The sequence below is a fragment of the Perca fluviatilis genome, chromosome 19 (genome assembly GCF_010015445.1).
Source record: "Perca fluviatilis chromosome 19, GENO_Pfluv_1.0, whole genome shotgun sequence".
In the NCBI taxonomy this organism is placed as follows: Eukaryota; Metazoa; Chordata; class Actinopteri; order Perciformes; family Percidae; genus Perca; species Perca fluviatilis.
The window spans coordinates 18,240,676-18,262,993 of NC_053130.1; the positions used below are offsets into that span (position 1 = coordinate 18,240,676).

Below are 22,318 nucleotides of genomic sequence, written 5' to 3' on the forward strand. Positions count from 1 at the left end.
TTCTTGATTCGTACCTGTCTCCTGTGTCTTTTATTTCACCACTTCATTTCATTTATAGCTGAATTTTACTGCTTTTCCCTGCTTTTTGATGGCCTGATAGTTTGAGTTAAGTGGGGTAAAAGAGAATCTATATAGCTGTCTGTGAGAAAAAGGTTTATGCTGTTAAGAGGAACAAACAGTCAGTTTAGTTTTTCTTTGTCACCCCCTCTGCCTATCCTTGGGTGCCAAAGGAGTTTAGTATGAGTGACATTAATGTGTTTTTCTGCAAAAATCTTTAAGTTAACAAAATATGGAAAACTTCTCAGTGTATGTCTTTAACGTCTTAACAAAAGCATCCTTACAAGAACTTAACCTAAAAAGTCTAAAAAAAAGTTATTATTTAGATCAAACAATGAATTTCGATCAAAGAATATGTACTATGCATTTGATGCTAACTTTTGATACTTGAAAGTCTTCCACACTTACTAGTACGGACACATTTCAGTCAGTCTGTATTTTTGAATGGTTTAATGGTTCTAACAATTTTTTAAATATATTGATATATTTCTAAAATTATTATAGTTTTGAAAGGGACTAAGAAATTAGGGAATGTCCTCAACTCAAAACCAACGTAATAACGGAATCTGAAAGCATGAAAATCACTTAAATTTAATATAAGACGGTTTTAACACAAGTGACACTGCAGTTTATGAGACGCTCTTCACATTTTCTGCTGCATCCACATGGTATTCCACATGCTCATGTAAATGTAACGCACACACATAAACATGCTCTCAGTAACTCACAGGACTGCGTATACACATGTGCACACACAAACATGTTCTCACATGGCAAGCCACGTAGACATGTGCGCCGTGCGCGCACACACACGCACACACGCACACAGACACAGACACACACACACACACACACACACACACACACACACACAAACACACAAAGCCTGGTGCACACAAACACACACTGCCAGACAGATCATCTGTACTCTAAATATTTAAAAAGACTATTCCTCTGTCTGTAATTAAAACCACTGCAGCATTCCAAAGCTGTATCCCCTACCATCAACCCATTTCTCTCTCTCTCTCTCTCTCTCTCTCTCTCTCTCTCTCTCTCTCTCTCTCTCTCTCTCTTGTCTGTTGTTCTCTTCTTCCTTCCTCCATTCTGACCTTTGCTTCAGTTGCCTAGAAATGGGATGTTTGACAATCTTCCAAAAACAGTGAAACTGTGGGAATTGTATGTGCAACAACTGCCCTCTCCTTGACACCCATGAATCTCTCTCTCTGTCTCTTATGAGCACCCCCCCCACACACACACACACACACACACACACATAACCACCTCTCATTTTTGCTCACAGATCATCTAGTATGGCATTGGTTCATTTACCGTGGGGAAAAAAGTAAAAGGTCAGGATTTGTCTACAAGGTAGGCAGCCGAGAAGGTTGCCTTTCCTGAGAGAAGTAATGATATGTTAGGACAGCCCGCAGAGCAAACACAGGAACTGTGAGTCAGCACCACACACTGTTTGGTTACAAAACTCATGGGCTTCTGTCCTGCCCGGGCCTGTAGGGATACAGGGGGCAAATCCTCTCCCTGCCCCACCGCTTCCTTCCATTAGAATTTGCCCAAATCCTGCCTTTATCACAGTGTTTGCTCTGCTGAGCTCGCTAATGCTCTCCAGCCGCTCTCACAAGGTAGGTGTTTATATGCATGTGTGTGTGTGTTTGCCTTGGCCTGCAAAGTAATGCTTCCCATCCCCTTTGCCATCAACATAGATGGAATGCAGAGAGTAATGTGATGAAGGTCTGAGAGTGGGAACACACACTTAGAGGCTCACAGGACAGACATGTTCCTGGAGAGGAGAGCAACAATATATTCCTCAGCTCTGCAGCCGAGTGTGTGTGTGTGTGTGTGTGTGTGTGTGTATACTGTATGTGTGTGCGGAGTTGTAAACAAGCACTTCTCATGAAGTGGAGATGGTCTACGGAGAGCTGCTCTCATTTCAACCATAATTTATTTATTAGCCCCCTGTGTGGGACACATATGCACGCAGTGACAGAAATTCTGCAGTTTATTCCATCAACCTCCAGCGATCAACCTCGTTCCTTCATCCTTTTCTTTCCGCCCCCTCCCTCAATCCCTCCCTCCTTCCTTCCTTGAAATCGGTGAAGTGTTGTCACCCAATGCTGCGTTTCGTGCAATATTCATTTGAAGAAGAAAAGCTCATCTCACAGTCAACAAATTTTCATAAACTCTGTTTGGCGCTGATTCGTAAATGAAGGTCTACAGGCTTGACACACATGTACGTACGGGTACACACCAACAACCCCATTATCCAAGCTTCAGGCGAGGGCTTTGTTTTGTACTATTGGAATCTGACAGTGATTTATGGAGAAGGGGAGTCACATTACACCCTGATACACACAGCATCACAAAGCAAGGTTACTGGCCCAAACATGGGTACAAAGAAAGGTTACCGCTCCACCAACAAAGCCACACTGACAGCAACGCACACTGTGGTCCGGGGTCAACACCACATCAATGCAGCCCAATGGATGAATTCAGCCGACCCACTAAATGAATGCATTGGCCGCTTTCAATAACTTGTTTTGATGAATTCCATGAATATGAATCTCTTTGCTTCCACACTCAATGATTCTTTAATGACTCTTCCTGATACTGTGTGAGGCACGGAAAAAGCAAAGCTGACTCTCCCGATGTCATACTGAGTTGAACTTTATGTGCCAGTTTCTGGAGTCATTTTCTGCTGCATTACCACTGCGGTTTTGTCAGAGCGGTGAACCCTGAGAGGCCAGACACACCCTGCCTCTCAGCGCAGGTATGCCCTGCGCAGTGCCAGGTTTTCTCCTTGGGCATGTTAGATCATCTTTATATCTGCTATCAGTTACAGCTCAGGTGTGGACAACACATTCTTTCTGATTCATTATGAGTGTTGAGAAAATAAGGCAGCGATTTAGCTGGTAATCTGCAACAATTTTAGCTCCACGGTTGGTTTTGGAACACACACATGCAGACACTGCAGGGGGGAAAACTGATTCCCGAGGGAATACTTTTTCTACACAGCAACCACAGAGCTTTTCTGCAGCACATTGCAAAATCCATTCTAGGTGCTTGTTTGTTGCTACTCACATTCTTGCCGCCGGGATAAAACAGAAAGCTGTGATACACTGTCTTGTAATGTCAGCAGGCAGACAGACAGATGAGGGGCAGAAGGAAGAGGAAAATTTTGCATGTCTCTCATGCGTTAAAAAGTTGGATAAAGGGCACGAAACACACTGATGACTCATAGACACATAACACTGACAGTGAGTCATCCTTAATGAAGCTTAATTTAGGGGTAAAAAGCTTGTTGCTGGTTTTGCTCAGGGATGCACCGCAGAACCTAATGATATCAGAGAACAGGCCTCTGCAGCTAATCACGCAGTCACATGGACAATATAGACTATACTGTAGAAGCACAAAGAGAGAGCAAGAGCAGGAGGGGGAGAGGAGTAGAAGCGAGAATGGGCCTCATTTGAATTGTTCATTTTCTAAAAATGTTCTCCGTTTTGCTCATTTCACCACTTGTACTCTCTTGATGAGTGCTTCAGCTTTGGCAACAATGGTATAGCTTTTGTGTGTGTGTGTGTGTGTGTGTGTGTGTGTGTGTGTGTGTGTGTGTGTGTGTGTGTGTGTGTGTGTGTGTGTGTGTGTGTGTGTGTGTGTGTGTGTGTGTGTTTGGTGGAGGTTTATGAAAGCCACTCCAGGGCACTCCAAGGCCGGCCAGCCACGGCCAACTTGACGATTGAGGATCGGAATTCAGGAAGGTTGACAAAGAGGCTCTCCCCTGGTGTGTGTTTTACAATATGAGAGAAACACATCGTGTAGACAGAAATAAAGAATGGCAGAGAGAGAGAGGAAGAGAGAGAGAGGGTGAGAGATGAAAGAGAGAGCAGGTGTGAGTGTCTGAAACAGCATTGACAACTCAGGAGACAGTGGTCTATTCAGCGCTGCGTAATAGCTGTTACAGTGGCTGCTTGTTTCTTTAATTTCCTCTTTAGAGCGATACGACAGCTCTTGTGTTACACATTAATTATGTTTTCTGGGATCCCCTCTCTGCCCCTCCCCCTCCCTGTTGACTGACAGCTCGGCTGCCTCCTGGCCCAGCCTGGCTCGGAGCAGGAGAGTGGGTGACTGAATAGGCTAATAAATGGTGAAGGAGGGGTTGGTCACACCCCACCCTATTGTACCAGCGCTGTCACGCCGGACCCTTAACCACACACACACACACACACACACACACACACACACACACACACACACACACACACACACACACACACACACACACACACACACACACTTTGATAACTAACAATGTGAGCACACAACCTTGTACATAGTCACACATACACACCTTCACATCACCTCTGTCAGCCCTGACCCCATACCAAATACCCAGGCTCCCCCCGTATCCAAGGTGACCAAATGAGGCCCCAGTTATCACCTAGCAACCAGGGAACAATGAGCTCCAAGGAGACGGAATGGCTTGAGCAAAGGGCAGGCTATTCTCTGGAGATGGAGGGAGGGATGGAGGGATGGTAGCTGAGGTGGGGAGAGGAGGGAACGAGGGGTGATGGGAATGGTGTTAGGACACATCTTTAACCATGTCACAAAGAGGGTGCCTGCCTGTGAAATAAGGCTGCTTCTCTAACCCCGCTGGACGCCTATGATCAACTCTGCTCAGCTCACTCTCACAACTTGAAAACAATCTGATGCCTATCTTTTTTCTACCATAACGTCCTCTCCACATCCGTACAAAGTATAAGGGGAGGCCGGGAGTAAAACCAGAAAAGCAAAACGCAGGAACAAAGAAAACAATCTGCTGTTCCGTTCTCTATGACAAGAGACATTCTGTCAAACATTGAAAATGTCTTTGTTATGCTACACGGACTAACTCTGGACTGACAGCATTATGACAACTTCCACAATCCCGACAATCAGCCAGGAAAACTAATTTGACTGTTGACACCGACATCCCGAAGCTTTGACTCTACTTGTACTGTGAAAGAAACTTTATCAGTTCTCCATCTCTCTGCCCTTAGAGGAGCGAGGGTGTTAACACAGATGTATCACTATCTTTCAGCTTTCTATATCCAGAAACACAGGTAGGAGGGTGAATGAGGGTGAGATTGCCGAGGGGCCAAACTCAGTACAACTCTCTGCCAATTCAGTCTCCATAGAAACTATTAGGAGCCATACTATAAAAAGATGAAAGGAATGAGTGAAAAGTCAAACCTGACCAGATAACTGGCACCCCCTGTAATGATTTCACTGATGTATTTATCCAATATCATTCTTTGATTAGAATTCTGCCATTATCTCCTGCCAAAGTGTCTGGCAGTAAAAACAACTCCTGTAAGTGGTCTCTTCTTCCAGCACACTCTACAATGCAAAATCAAAGATGTTTTACCAATTACTCATGCAAAATGGTTGAGCAAGGAGGAGGGGAAGGGGAGGAAAGAAAGATGAAATAAAATGGGTAAAATGAGTGTTGAGGAAGTGTGGAGGGTTGTCGGGCACAAGTCTGTTAGCTTGTTCATGTGAAAACTCTTTGTTAGCCATGAATGGCCTTCTCTCTTTTACAACAGCTTTATGAAGTGGAACCTGGGCATATCCCCTCTGCTCACGCACACACAAACCTTTTTTTTGCACTAACTTAACTAATACAGAGTAAGATTTTGCTACTTTCCTCTGTTTTATACAATTGTAATAGAATATATTTGGCTGTAGAACTGTTGGTCAGAGAAAACAAGCAATTTGAAGACGTCACCTTTAGCCGTGTGAAATTGTGATGGGCTTGTAGCCGGACTGACTCAGTGGGTAGTAGAGGCACACATATACTGAGAGGCTTAGGCCTCGACACAGGGTTTGAGTCCGACCTGTGACAATTTCCTGCATGTCTTCCCCCTCTCTCTCCCCTTTATCATCGATCAATAATGAAATCATTATTTGCAGCCCTAGCACACATGAATGTAGCAGCCGGAAAAGTGGCCTAATGTACAGGTCAGAAGTAATCCCTTTCTGTGGGCCTAATGAAGGTGTCAGGGGGAGGGAGCAATAATGGTGTGTGGCAATGCGTTGCAGATTAACACACACACACACACACACACACACACACACACACACACACACACACACACACACACAAGTCAAGGAGGATTTAAGGGGTGGTGGTGCTCCTTTAGGCAAAGTCAAATCAAAGAGAATCAGACGTTGTTTAAATATCCCTCTTTCTGTGTCCCTGGACTTATTCAGATGGCAATTTAATGAAGTGTTGACACACTCAAAGAGCAAGCGGAGAGAAGTAATAGAAAATGTATGAGTTTTTGTGTCTGCCATTGATTTCTGGCCTATGCCGTTGTCCTGCTTAAAGTATCTGACCTTCAGTGGCCTGTAAATATCGGGAAAGGTCTCTGGGATAATGTATTGGACAGAAGGAATGCTATAACTTATACAGACTATAATGATTTGCCCTGTTCTTTGACAGTATTGTGTGTCTCTGTGTCTGGCTGGGACACTCTCGACTTCATGGGAACTGTCTGCATCTCCAGGTCCGGTCTGGGCTGGGGTTGACCTATTACTCTTCTATTCTACAAGCCAAAATTCAATGCTGGTAATATCCACTCCACTAACACCAGCACCAACAATACCCCCTCCAGCCATCGGGCTTGATCTCCACATGAAAGGGCCTGCAAACTCATTACCACAGCCTTGGGCTCATCAGGGCCTCCAGTCCCCAGGCTTTTTATAAGCCAGAGAGGATGGAGAAATACAGCCAGGAGAGAAGAGGAATAGAGAAAGAGAGCTCATATAGGGCTTGCCATCCAGGCAGCCAGGTGTTAAAGATACAGCTAACATGCAGGGAGAAGTAATAGAGGGGGAGGAAAGGGAAGCGATAAGGAAGGTAGGACAAGGTAGATGACAGAGAGGAAGTGAGGTACAGTAAAGGGGGGGTGGGGGGGGGGGTGATAGAGGGAAAATGGAGAAAGCTGACAGAGGGAGGAGGCTTTCTACTCCTATCTCTGTGCGGTGTTTCATCCTCCGTAGGGCCCCAGTGTCACTCAGGCCTCCTCCAGCAGAGTCCAGCTTTGAAGTGATAATTGGGCTTTTGGCTAACGCTCCACTGCAGGTGTCCCTGGCTCCCTCTGTCTCCCAGCACAGCCACACAGATGAGAAGAGATGAGAATCCTTTCAAAGCCTACAGATGAGGCCAATCTTTCTTCTCTCTGCCTCTTCTTCTTTCTTTCGCTTTATCTACCAAGCCCACTTACTCTATAACACTATTTATTGCTTCCCAGGCACTGTCTGTCAATTTCAGGTCCTTCTATTGCCCTCTAACTCATTTTATCCGCTTTTCACTCCTCTCATTCTTCGTCTATTTACTTGATTGAATTGCAGCACTACACTGGATTTTGGAGGAAGGGATTTTAAACTACCTGAGAAAACAATTTAAAGTTTACGAGGGGAAAAAAAGTCAACTTTCTGAGCCGTATAAATAATATGCCAAATATAAAATAGGATATATATATATATATAGTATATACTATGAAATGATTACAATCCAATGCTTTATATTCCTCTCCTGCCACACCTTCATTTCTCTTTTACTGCCCTACTCTCTTTCATCCTTCTGCTTTCCAACTGTGCCTTCTATCTCTCTGTGACTCCCTCCTTCTCAATCAATACTCTCTCACATCGCTCCCTCGGAGGTGTCAGATTGGTGTGACTGTAGGCCCTGCTCCAGTTACAATGCACAACAGGTGCCCACACACACACACACACACACACACACACACACACACACACACACACACACACACACACACACACACACACACACACACACACACACACACACACACACACACACACACAAACACAGACCTGGCTGCATCTCAGATGTAACACATTTCTGGAAGCTTTGCTTGGGTGGGGCAGGTGTGTGTGTGTTGTGTTTTTTTGTGTGTGTGTTTTGTGTGTGTGTGTGTGTGTGTGTGTGTGTGTGTGTGTGTGTGTGTGTGTATACTCCTAGTTGAAACAGTGGGGAAGAGGAATCGATTCCATCCCCCAGCGACTTCCTGTTATACTGTACAAAGCTAAGAAAGAAAGACACCCCCTGCACATACTGTTTCTCACCATAAAATACACATATGCACTGGGGCTAATGAGATCACCGCTTCATGATGTGATGCCAGTAGGAGAGCATTGTGAGAGGGAGCAAATATTGGAAACAGATAGGCATTTGTGCTGGAATTCAGTTTTTCCGCTTTGCTATGCTCACTGCGCTCAATATGTATTTTTACTGGAATGTGGGCAGTCCACTTATCTAAGCAGACAAGTGTCTTTTGTTTACTGAGAAAGTAGGACGGCTGAGGAGAGGCACAGGGTAGAAGGTTCTGGTTGGATTCAACATTTAAAACAGTATGTTTACATGCACACAATGTATTACTGTGAATAATCAGATGTGGGTTAAGAGGTTGTTTTAAGTGTTTACATGACTCAGAGTAACAGTTTGAAAGTCAGTATAATGTCTTACAGGGTGTCTGGTAGTCAACAGAAAAGTGCCACAAAGAAGAAAAGGGAAAACAGGTGGAATTTGTTGGTGTTTAATGTTTGTATATGAATTATTAACTTAATGCATGTTGTACTTTAAATATTATGCACTACCGATTTAGAGGTTGATCACATTTTTGTCTATTTTATATCAGCAGCGATGAATTATTTACAAGAAATGTCTTTGATAAAATTTTGTTTTGGCAAAGAAGTGCTTACAAGTTGCTTTTTGTAGCAGTAGAAATAATAGATAATGGTACATTTACTTAAAGTACTATCATGGGATATTAAAGGAAATTGGTACAAAACATTGTGTGCTGGCTCTTCTAATTGCAATTATGATACCCAGATATCAAAATACTAAAGCAGTATACTGATGAGATGGGGAGTAGGTAACTGTAAAAGATGCTAGAGTTTTACAGAATTGTATGTACTTTTATGAATAAAGTCAAATGGCAAACATATCCAGAGTGATCTGGATAATCTGGATGAATGCCAACAGTAATTTTAAATATATTACATATGTATTTATTTCCATCTTTAATATCAGAATGATTAACTGGTTAATGTGTTTGTACCTCTGAATGTTGCATTGATGTTGTCATAACTACAATGCATCGAAATTCACTCGCAGTCCATACAATAAATAAAAGCTTCCACGGCACAACCACACTCCACAATTGCCAATTAGCAGCTCTATCGGAGCTGTAAGAGGGAAGTGGTGGTGCGCTCAAGCGCACCTCAACAGGAGATGCAAAAAGACAAAAGTTGCCCTATTTACTTAGCCAAACAAGATTTTTCTTAATGAGATTCAAACTAACAAAGTTTGCTTCTTTCACCATTAGCCTGTACCATCTTAGCCTCAGTAACCTCGAGGCATCATCTTTATACAGTGAAACGCATAGTCACCAAGTTTTTCAAGTTCAGCTGCTATGTGGCAGCAGCTCTGCAGCCTGTGGAGTCTCCTGAACAAAAGGCCTGGAGGTGTGCTAAGTATGAAGCTCTCAGAATGGACCTGCTCACCACAGACAGAGAGGAGACAGAGCCCAGAGTTCACACACACATACACAAACACGCAGAAATATAGCCATGGGGAAGAGGAAGGAGTTCAACCAAAGACTCTCCTTCCAGAGGATAAAGGGATGCATCTAAAGCCTATAATTACATATGCACACACAACTAAAAATCCAAAATCTCTTTCCATCCATTACACTACATTTTTCCCAAGCAACTGGATCAGATCTCGTTCACAAAATATAAAGCTCTTTTTGAACCATTTCACCTCCCAACTCTTTGTGTTTCTGTGTGTGTCTTCCGCTTGCTAAAAAAAGGTAAACAGCCCAAGTCCGAGCACCGCAGAGAATTGGTTGCTACAGCAGCAAATCAGCAGGAGGTGGGCAAAATACGTTTGCACTGGCATTTGCGTGATTCTGTGTGTGTGTGTGTGTGTGTGTGTTTGTGTGTGTGTGTGTGTGTGTGTGTGTGAAGGCATAATTTGCCCTGCAGTTTGTTTGTTCTTTTTAAATCTCAGAATCAGAGACAGAGCCCGAGGCCACAGGATATGGCTGGAACAACCATTTATTTATCGTACGCGTGTGGGTTTGCTGGGCATGTGTGTTGGGTTGCACATGCCCATGTGTGGGTAGTTTGCTTCTTACTGCTTTGGAGGATGTTGGGAAGGGTTTCGATCCCCCTCTCTCCTCCCTGCTTAAGGGTGGAGAGGCTGTGTTTGGGTCTGGTTGGGTTACTTCCAACGCTGAGCTCCAGAGTCTCAAGTCCAGACCCTAACAGCTCATAACTAGAGATTACACACAGACACTGTAGTCTTCCTGCTAAGCTCCTCACACACGACACTTCCACATGATGGTCCAGAGCAGATATCGTTGATTGAAATCCCAGATCTTGAACCGAACCGTAACGAGATGGACAGATGCACTGAGTGAGGGAAACACCTATTGCAGGGACATTGCACTCTATTAAGACTGTGATGAATGAGCTGAATTTTTCATTCTGATGGCTGCATTCATACGCCATGCTGTTTAAGTGTACAGAGCCATTATGCACACACACGTCCATGAAGCATGCGTTCATACACACACATAAGCAGGACAACCCAACTAGCGCTATATGGGTTGTTATTCCTGGCTGGAATTGCAGCATTCCACAAGCCCCTACTTGGAGATTCCAAGGAGTGAGTATGTGTGTGTCTATGTGTGTGTGTGTGTGTGTGTGTGTGTGTGTGTGTGTGTGTGTGTGTGTGTGTGTGTGTGTGTGTGTGTGTGTGTGTGTGTGGACATGAGGGCAGCCTTTTCCGTGTGTGTCAGTTCCAATCTAGACCAGGCGAAACCAGCCATCACAGAGGCAAACTGTCGGCAGCGGCACAGAGAGGAGGAAGAGGCCTCCTTTAGCAGCTACGCGAGTGAAATCCCTGTGTGTGTATACTCACACATGATGGATCTAGACCACACTGTGATGTCTTATTCATGCCGTATCAATTCATAATGACCAGGCCAGTCCCCCATGTGAAGACGTACATGTGGGCGTGCACACACACACACACACACACACACACACACACACACACACACACACACACACACACACACGTATTTTTGGGACGGTCATCGCAGAAGAACTTGTGTGTGTTCGCGTGCATGTTTGGTTGTACGAATATTTAGAGCATCAGAGCTGGTATGGGTTAGTATGTAGAGCAGTGTGTAGCAGACACTGGACACACACACACACACACACACACACACACACACACACACACACACACACACACACACACACACACACACACACACACACACACACACACACACAAAACAGCACTGATGTCCCAGAGCTTTGGTGTGAATATTTAACAAGCCTCAATCCATCTGTTCAATTATTCATGAGGAAGGACACAGAATCGTTAGTAAATATAAACACCGCTTTTTCTCTCCTGCTTTCACTAAATCTTTGCTCCTGTCTTTTGCACCTCTGACTGTCTCTTCTTCTTTGACTTACTTCTTCTGTCAGTTTTTTCCCCTCTCTCTCGCTCTTCTTGTGCTGTGGTTTTGAATATTTCAGATGGCGGAGTGGTTTTTAAATTACCCCCTTTTGGCTTCCGCTCTCCTCACATGGTTTGGTCTGCATTTCTCTCTCACACACGGTCCGACTCGTAAAGAAAACAGCGACAAGCCATAAAAGCCACTTTTACCAGCTTACAAGGAAAGGGGCAAGAAGAGGGGCAGGGGCAAGACGTTAGGGCCTGCCTGGTATTTTTCGGTTGGCCGCCAGGTCAGGTATTTCATTCTCCTGCAAAAAAACTCTAGCCCTGTATCTAGAAAGTTAGTCAGTTAACCCAAATTAGGAAAAGCTGTATATTGCGATGTAAATACTTGGTTGTATTTATCCAGGTTTTTATATATGTGTCTCTGAATTCCCACTACGATGATGGATTTTTGTTGGTGGTGCTCACACCATTGCAAACTCACATTTTACTAATTCAGCAATTGCATTTCTTTCCAACAACAGTTTCCCTGTTACTCTGGATAATCCACAGATATGTGAAAGATGTTCAGTTCTACCATATAAAAGTATACTTTTTCTGTGTTGTGAGCACCAGAAAACTCCAAAATGGACATCTCAAAAATCTGTATTAACTGAACCAAAACTATCTGTAAGGGTAGATGCATGCAGGTATTTTGCTTTCATTGAGTCTAAAGTAAACTTTACTCACTAAGGTCTCTGCTGTCAGTGTTTACTTAGTGTGAGACAAACTGCAGTCAAGAAATCAGGATGTCTGCCATCGATGGCACAGAAACCTCCTGATGAAGACGAGTTGCCATGGGGACTGCTGCCAAGGGGGGGCCCAAGCGGTCCTCTGAGGGAGAGAGAGAGACCTAGCACGTCGAGGCAGGTCATTCATAAGCAGAGACAAAAGAGAAGGAAACAACAAGACCAGCTCGGACCATTAACAGCCTGCCAGACACACATGCATGCACAGACACACACACCAACACACACACAGAGCGCAGTATTATACAAAACACTTAAAATCATGAGTCATGAGGAGAAAAAAAAAAAAACATTCACATCCGTCTTTCAGCTAGTCATACCCAAAAAGTCGAAAGTTTTACAGAGTTAATTTGCTGGCTTTGTGGCACAAAAAGTCTTGGAACACCAGAGCGAGTTCACAAGGCAATCAATCTGACGCAAATGAAAGGGGAAAAATATTGTATGTTGAATGGTGACAGTCAAAAATCAAGTGGGAATATTGAGACAGACAGATGATTTATAGGTTTAATGATAGTGCACATTATTTATTCTAAAACTCCTTCCCCCAAACAATTCTTTCTTCTCACACTGAGCTACCGTTCCCAAAGCATTAAGCAATCAACAAACAGAAAACACAGCATCCCTCCAACACAAACACAGAACAGGCAGCTCCGCATCAACACATAGTTGAAGCCGCTCTTTTATCTACAGTCAAAGCCATATAAAGAACGTAATCCCTCGTGTGTGCCTGCCATCCACACATTAGCACACAGAGATGTAATTATAGTGTTATTCTGTGTGTGTTTGTGTCTAATTAGTGTTATTTACATTTTCCCTCTTTTTCTCTCTCTTTTGAATGTGCGCATAATGCATGTGTGTCACCCAGCCAGTATTTCAGCGTGTGTGTTTAGGGTTTGTGTATATCAGCAACATAACCGTCGTCAAGCATTAACACGAAAATGAAAGATCTTAAACAAGAATGAGATTCCCGCTCCAATCCTTTGCTAGGCTTTTCGGTGGCTTCCCTGTAGGGCAGGTACTACCACACCCTTCCCTTCCTCCCTCCTCCTCCGTACCTCCCGGGGATATACACAAGGGGAAACCTCTCTTAACCGTCCCCTCACCCCACCACGTAATACCGCACATTAGCCATTAATGAAAGCAACACCCCTTCAAACAAGCCTGTGTTGTTGCCGCCATTTGTTTGTGGCAGCAACAAGCAACACGGCAATCAAAAACCGCAAAATACCCCTTCACCTCCACCTACCCCAACCCCCCACTCTGAGCCCAAACCAGATGCTATTCCCCGGGGGCCAGCTATCAGACTAACTGCTTTGCACTCCTACAACTCTGCTCACCTATCCCTCTTTTCGGTCCTTCCTTCCTCCTGCTCTCCCACTGTGAAAAGACACTAATTACAGACATGAATGAGTAGATTACAGATCTGAAGTGCAGTGGAAGTGGGATGAGGAGAAGTCAGGGGTGGTGGGCTGGGGGCAACAGGTCGTTAACAGTGATGAATGCAACTCTATTTTCACTGTTATTGTTCACTGATGTTCTGCGCAGCGCCCCTCTCACCTCTGCGCCGGCCTTCCCATGCCTTCTCGTCGATGCCATCCATCACAGGCAGCCTTAACTAACTCTAACTATCTCTAATCATCTCTAATCAATTTCAATTATCTCTGCTCTGCCCCTCATACATCAGTGTCTCTGGTATCTTTCAGGCATGGGAAGGGACAGAGGAGCGGGGGTGTGGATAAAGAGGTAGACTCTTAGAACAGAAAGCAGAGCATGTATTTAGCTCTGTAAAAAATATGTGCACTACCTAAAATCTCTGTTTTGTACACAAAACAAGACATAGATACTGTACATTTTCAAGCAACTACAATCCGAGCTTTGGCAGAATTATTTTTTTTCTAGTTTTAGTTGCCATTTTTTTACATTCTGTGTTTTAGCAAGAACGATCACATTCATTCTCCATCTTCCCTATGTATTGGAAACTCATTACCCCGTTAGCTTAATGACTGCATGGAAGTCAGGTGTTTAAAAACTCCCCACAAATCAACAGTCCTCTGCTCATTTACCAAACAGCCTTTTATTAACCCAGCTTGCTTTTCCTCAAAGGTTTGATGTGAGCAACGATCTCATCTGCTATCCCTCCCTCCTCCATCCCCTATGTCCTTCTTTCTGTTTGTCCTCTCAGCGGGATGTCTAAGACAAATAGCCACTTTGTTATACAAAGCTTTTCCTCAAACCCTCTCTACAGAATGAGCAAAAAGAGAGACAAAGAGGGGAGTACAAGAGAGGAAAAGAGGAAGAGTGTTAAAAGCATAGGAAAAGGGAAGGGGGCAATTAATCCTTCGTCCAAGAGAAGAAAAAACATCTGGGTTAGTGCTCCACCTGAGGGCAGCGGGCTTTCACATTAACCTCTCTTGTTAGGATCATAAAGGCAGACCCTAACAAGCCCCGATGAGTACTTTGAGCAAGTGCAAAGACACACACACACACATATGCAACCATAGACTCTCTTTCTCTCTGCCTCTTTCTCTCTCTGTCATCCTCAAACACACACAAATACGCACATGAAATAGCGCAAAAGTCTTGCTCTGGGAGTCGAGAACCTTTTAAGTCCATTAAAAGCTGCTGGCGGGAGCAACGCAAGACTGTAACCTAACCGCATCAGACTGGAACCAGAACCCATCATGTGGCCCAGACACACCGCTCAGGAGTTTAGAAACACATTAGGAAAAACCTTTGTCTTCTACTGCTGTTCCTGATCCCACGCTACTAGACCTAATTTTTAACAAGCACTAGAAGTCTTTCATAAAGTAGCAAGTGTCAATCAAACACAGGCACCATAAAGATTGCATTATTTCCGGTTCCATGGCCCTGGATTGTACATTTGTTTTAACTGCTAAAGAATGTAAGGCACTTCCACACCTAAAAACTTCAAGGTCCATTATGGTTCTCTTTTATTCAGCCAAGGATAAAGAACAAATGAGTCTATACACAGACACATAGCGAATCGATTAAGCAACGTTGAACAAAGTCTCATTCTCCAGAACATGGCAGAAAAGCCAACGCTAGGTTTAAAATAATGAGCGTGAAGTTAGATTGGATGAAACAGGGGAGCTGTGTTAGCACAATCCTCTGGCTGTTGGCAGAGCCCGCTGCTCCAGATGGACTAATCACGCTTGTTCAAGGCCATCCGCTGGTCTGGAAGGCCTCGGTCTGCTCTGTGTCTGTTTCAGATAGACAGACAACTTAGTGCTGCTCAGTGTAAGCGAGCCACAAGCAGGCTAGCCTTGCCCCCAAAGGATGAGGCTTTGCCCTGAAGCCCAACAGGTTGGTTTTGGAATAATGATAGGTGACGTGAGAAGATAGTTGCGAGGAAGTGACAGATAGATTCAAGATGGTGTTAAACATCAAACGCAAGATAAACAGATGCAGGGCTGAGGTGGGGATCATGGCTTAGTAGTATCACTAAGTGGATTGAAGGGAGGGAAATGATTTTTCCATGTCCCACTGTTTCATTATTCCCATATGCTCCAGGTAATCTGAACTGGAATAATGGGAGCTGGTATGATCAGCGGGTAACAGGGACACTGATTATTCCAAAAAAAGAAGAAATAAAAACACATTGAGCATTGTTGCAGATGGGAATAAAAGTTTAGCATTACTCTGGGATTGTCTCACTGCATGAGTGTCAGGATGTGTGGGTGTGAGACAGTACAGTAACAGTAAAAAGTGGAAACCGATTGAAAACTGTGATGACACATCTCATTCATATGATGGAAGTATACGAGTCCACTGGCAGAGTGAGCTTTGGGGACTTCTCCTGTGACATTCAACAACCTCATTGAGTAACACAGACATCCTTTCACCTTAACCAGAGTTCGAAGTCTAATGTGTCCCTTAGTTCTTGTCCCAATGTCACACCAACTCTTTGCCACCAGTGGATTCTCTCGCAGACAGAATAGCACAGAGTAACTGCAGATGACTTGGCACGAAGGCCCAACGATGTGCAAAGAACTCAGATTTCCACTCATTCAGTTAATTTTGTCTTCCAGACAGTAAGTACGGTGGAAATCACAGTGTACACTTCACACGCTTAATGTAATAAGTCTGAATGTTAATGAGACCTGATGGCATTCCAGCAAACTGCAATCGGACCTTAATTGTTCTTTATTTGTGTTTAAACCAAACCAAACCAAAGCCAACATTCATCAGACTTATTGAAACCATGCTGTGCAGTATATTGTTGTAGCACATATGATCTCTGAGCAACACTGGTGGCTTGCATAATAAAGAAAAGATAAAGAGAGTTGGCATGTGCACTGACAAGGAAGAAAAGTGTGTGCTCAATTGAAAAAAAAAGTGAAAGTACTTACAGTCGAGACAGGGCAGGGTTCTTCTGAAACAGTAACTCAGGAAGCTGCTGCAGTTGATTACGGTTCAGCCGCCTGCGGCAGGGAAAACATATGATCAACCGGTGAATTTGTATGTGCGTGTGTGTCTATGCATGCTTGCCCTTGTGTAGGCTGTGAATAATTTCTGCTAGCTGCCGTAGAATCGGCTTAGCCACAGGCTATTGCGTTTCAGTGCGCTCTGAATGTCACATAAATATCCAACTGAAAGTTCAGGGGAATTAAACTTCTAGTCAGAGACAGCGCCGTAAATTATCTCTACACAGTTAAATTACGATGCTGCGCCTAGTAGATTCTGTGCTCTGCTGACTTTCCCAGAGTAACAGAATAGCAACATTCCCATTTAAACAAGTGAATTACAGCCACCAGTTATCTGAGCATGAACAGATTTCATCTAGGGTGAACTATTAAAACAAGATGTTTCTAAATAAAATTAAGAGAAATGGATGAGCCTATTCAAGCCTAAGGAAGCACTGACAGGCATGGTGATTGGCAACAGACTCCATGTCAAACAACTAACGTCCACGACTGGCAGGCTTTATGCAAATACAACAATTAAGTCACTAAGGAACAGACTGTTGCTAATTTGTTGGAAACCACAACTCTCTTCTCCCTGAACGGCCCATTGGAGGCACATGGGAGTGAATGCAGCGGCTGTGGCACAGAGGCTGCAAATCTAAAAGGCAGGCCGCTGACATTTCTTCAGACACATTCAGACAGATGTTGGGACCTGCGCCACTCACTGTATACACTGAGAAGAGTGCTTGGCCAGCTGAGGTGGAGATTTAGTGCGTAATGGGCATTAATGGTCTGCTGCCGCTCCGTTCACACTGAACTGTACCTGCTGGTGGGTTAGTGGCTTTTAAACATTAGAGAAACGAGCCGCTCCATTTCCACATTGGTCTGGCACATGGATATGTCTACCCAATGTTTGGGATCAGTTGACTATAGAGAAGCAGGGGAGGCAAGCTGTACATGGCCTGGAGTTTGTTAATGTAAATTGTTAATGTGGGTTTCAAATTGGGGGGAAAGTCTATTATAAGTTAACCACTATTTGTGCATGACATGTGTGCATAAAGTCATCTGCTGTGCAGGTTTCTATGTGGGTAGCACTATTGATTTGCTAATGAGCTGGTTGAGGTGTGGTCGGCTGTGTTTGTCTGTGTGTTTTCCAGCCGGTTTACAAGCTGTCGAGGAGTCCTGGTGCTGTCCAGATGAGCCAGAGTCTGTGGTGGGGGAGGCCTCTTAAGCCCACATGTCCCACTGAGGGCATTCCTGTCAGGCAAAGCTAATAAAAAAAACTCCCAGCCCACGATGTACCCTCTCAGCACCATCCGACCACAATGGAATGACAGAAAAGTGCCTCACACTTAATACACCATGTATGGTCGGTTCCTCCTGTTAGTCTCATTACTCAACTAATACATGTGCTGAATACAGATCAGTAATTGGGTTTTCATTTGAAGTTCAAGTTTAGAAAAGAATGTATTATTTCTGGCCAGGCTATTTACGGACAACTCTGGGTGGTACTCACAGTCTCTCCAGCTCCTTCATGTCGTCAAAAGCCCCACGCTCAATCACAGCAATCTGATTCTCCATCAGCTGCCTGCAGAGAGAGGACAGAAAGAGAGCCTTAGAGACAACGAGATACAGTGTGGCTTTGACTTTTTTACTAGTCTGTAGAAGGTCACTCAGGCTTTAACAAAGTATAGGGGGCTTTGGGGTGCAGGCCTTCTTGCAGTATGTATATTCAAGCTGGGTGCAGTATATTTAACACCTCTCTCACACACACACACACACACACACACACACACACACACACACACACACACACACACACACACACACACACAGAGGGCAGCGGTGTGGACTGAGGGCACAGTGTGGAATCTTGGCAAAAGAAGCAGGAATAGCAGCCAGGAAAGTTTCTAAGGTGGCTCAGAAAGTGTGGATGCGAGCTCTGGTGTGGTCCACTGGGTGTAGCGGTTGGGTGGAGACGAGACGAAAGGTAGGCAGGGGGTCAGAAAGTGTGAGAAGGGAAACTGAGGTGGGCTCCAAGGTTTTTACAATTGGCACAATCAAGGGAAAGTGGGCTGTGTGTATGTGCATTTGTGCCTGTTGGAGAGTATCAAAGTTGCAGGCAGTACATCAAGGCTATTAGTCACACACAAACAAACATGGATGCACACAAACATACACAAGCAGGAACACATCCTTTCCTCACCTACATTGCCAAAGCTAATGCACAAAAAAAGAGGCTTGGATGGTTTTGGAAGAATTACAATAACACAAGGCCAGGAAGGAGAGAAAAGCGTCCAACAGCTTTAGAAGCAACAAGAGCTTTCCTTCATTACGTATACAACTGTTCTGTGTTGAAGGCAACCTCTCATGTCTCCAGTGAGGCCACGCCGCGCTGCAACTCAGCATACTGGGCTTCCTCCCCATCGAATATAAATGCTAATCACTGCTCGCACTCCATAAACATAGAGAGAAAAGTGCAATTCACCTCCGATCTCTTTCTCATGAATTTAGATGGAGTACTTTTGAATTGAGAAAACTTTTTGTCTGAGGGCATGTAGCTTTCAGTTTCTGATCTCTTTCTTTCTGCTGTTTCCAGATTGTTCCTCTATTATTATTGTTTCTAAAACCCCCCACCCCAAAAAAAAAAAACACACACACACACACACACACACACACACACACACACACACACACACTGCTCATGATGACCAGCCAAGCACCCAGTGCCAGACGAATAGTGGTAAATCAGCTGTGTTGATTTTAGACTGACAGATAGATGGCAGCTGACTGTAAAGATAAACCTCTGTTCCTGTTTGGCTCCTTCTGAGGGTTGCCCAGGGGTCAGAGGTCAACCCGATGTTAGTCTTAATGCTGTTGCCCCCACAGAGGTCACCCCCCAGACTTTTTTTCTGGTTGCACATACAGACATGCCTTGCACCTACACCATGTTAATCATGCATCCTGTATGTAGTTGGCTGACATTTCAGAAAGGGAGCAGTGTGTCTGTGTAGCACAGTTGTGGCTGTGAGGGAATCATAGGCTTTACAGCAAGGGAAGCTCTGTCTTTAGTACTCCTGCAAGTTGTTTCCTTCTTACTTGATGGTGACAAGCTGCCGACATGAAGGCATTTAACCTTCACGTAGGGGTTGAAGGTGGTGCAGAAAAGGGGGCATGCATAGGAGGACGAGAGTGGACATGGAGCAGTGGGAAGACAGGGGGGATGGGCGAGTAACGATGAGGCTTGAAAATAGATCCGGTCTTCGCTAGGCTTTTGTAGGGTGCGAGTTGGATATTAACACGTGTTACTTATATTTAAAACATGTTCCTGGCTACCATAACCCTGTGCTTTGACACCTATCCACGTCACCGTGACAACGTAGTGTGCTCTCACATGCACACATATTGACACTTTTACAACTACTTTAATACCTGAAGTCACAAGTGCTGTTTAATTTCAACACAGAGGGAGTCAATGACTTCACCTGAATGTGTTAACTGTGTTGAGAGCCTATTTAGGACTGGCGCTTGTGTACACATTACATGTTGATGTCTGGTAACAGAGGGCAAGTGAGTGTGTGTGCATCTAAGGGACAATAAGTGCTACAACAACATACAGAATACAGTGAGAGAGGAGTCCATTACTTTGCTAGCTGCAGTCACTCAGTAGCTTAATGTACTCTGGAGTAGGACTCTTGACAGAAGCCTCTCCACTTCACTGGGTTTATGCTAATTTGAGTAGCATATCTGTACAACTTGTGAGCTCCAAGGTTAGATACAGCTCAGGTTTGCATGAATAGATAAACTCAGACATGGACATGCACCACAGATACACATACAAACATCTCATCATCATACATGAACATGAAGGCAAGTACTTACAGAACTCGAATGTACTTGAGTCCAGCGAAGTCACTCTTGGTGATGCGTGTGAGGTTATTCCCATTCAGCTCCCTGCAAAGACAGACATGCAAACATATATGAATAATTAATCTTCATTCTCCCTCTGAACCTGGTCCGCCTGATGACTAAAGGAGCAGACAGTGGCACGGAGGCATCTTTGTCTACTGATACCTGAGTCAAACTCTGGAGCTTTGCAACACACACAACACACTTCAGCCACACACGGTACACACACAGTACCCCAAGCTGTTTGCATGTAAGTATGCTATTGGCGTAATATATGCTGAGAGTCTTTAATTGCTGGTGTTTTTATAAAATGCAAATTGCGTTAGATGTTAACTGTAACACATATTGACATGTGGAATCAGTAAGGTTGTGTTAGAGGGAAGTTCAGGCTCAGTTATAATTCCTCTGGGAGATATAAGAAGTCCTATTAAAATGGAAGTCACATTTGAGCTGCCTGTTTGTCTTTCTATTCCAGCCCTCTCCCACCAACCCCCCTCTCTCTCTCTGTCTGCCCTGTCCTACTATTGGTAAGGATTAGCAGGAGCCAGCGGAGGGGATTTGGGCAGGGCTACAAGGCCAAAAAGCTAAGTGCTGTGGATATAATGGGAGCAGCCTCCCTGCTGAGAGCTGGCCATCGCTGCAAAGGAAGGGAGAGACAAAATAGTTGAAAAAGATAGGTTTTACATTTTTTGTTGGTTTCTAACAAGTTAACCATCATCTAATGGCTGACAATAATTCTTTCCAAAGTCTCATGTTAACTGTAGCATGCTGAACTTGAATGTGGCACCCTCACTGGTTCAGTTACCTCTGCTGAAATAAGAAAGGTTTGTATTGTCCTTTGTTGCTACATAAGACTGTGGGACCTCAGTAGCAGATTGTATTCTCATGACAGAGGGAACAGAAAGCCGGCAATGCACGCAAACGTTTCTCTGTGCTACTGCACTTTCTAAGCATGATGAGTTCACCCTACTCTGACTCCCCAACCACCAACCCCAAAGCACAACCAAAAAACTGGTTCCAAATCTACGCCAAAAGCACTGGTCTCTCTCCCTCAGTCACTCTCTCCTTCTCTGTCTAATGACCACTCCAGGGACTGTAGCGCTATGCAGTACGAAAGAGAACAGTCATTATAGACATATGGTGTGTGTGTGTGTGTGTACACAGGTGCATCGACAGGCCAAGCGACAGGGCCACGGGAAATAAATAATGGACTGGGCTTCATTAGCCTGGGCTCCGATACACACACATGTGGTGCTCATTACAGGTGCTTACGCAAATAGGCACACACACATACACCCACACACACACTTCCGGATTCCCAACTTCTTATCTTCAGGGTGGTCACTACTGATGACACCCGGAGGACATTAAAAAGGAGAAAGATAGAAGAGGAGAAAGGGGAGAAATATAGGAGGAATATGTGGAAAAGTGACTCACACATAAACAAATGAAACTACACTTTCCTTCTCCAGCAATGAGGTATTGCTTCATCCTGTAATAAGAGACATGCCATAGTTTCTGCATGTACTCCAGAGGTGACTAATCAAATCCGTTATGCAACAACATCTCAAAGTGTTTTGTTA

General features: G+C 44.3%; 1 protein-coding gene across 4 annotated transcripts in view; it reads right to left on the reverse strand.

The window, feature by feature from the left end:
• Nucleotides 1-22,318, reverse strand: part of slit1a (slit homolog 1a (Drosophila)) — an 86,620-nt gene that overhangs the window by 53,957 nt on the left and 10,345 nt on the right. For all 4 annotated transcript variants that reach the window (XM_039783213.1, XM_039783211.1, XM_039783210.1 and 1 more), the window contains exons 2-4: nucleotides 20,709-20,780; nucleotides 18,343-18,414; nucleotides 16,773-16,844 (exon numbers count right to left, since the gene is read on the reverse strand). In XM_039783213.1, coding sequence (XP_039639147.1) covers nucleotides 16,773-16,844; nucleotides 18,343-18,414; nucleotides 20,709-20,780 — 216 coding nt within the window. The remainder of the gene's footprint in view (nucleotides 1-16,772; nucleotides 16,845-18,342; nucleotides 18,415-20,708; nucleotides 20,781-22,318) is intronic.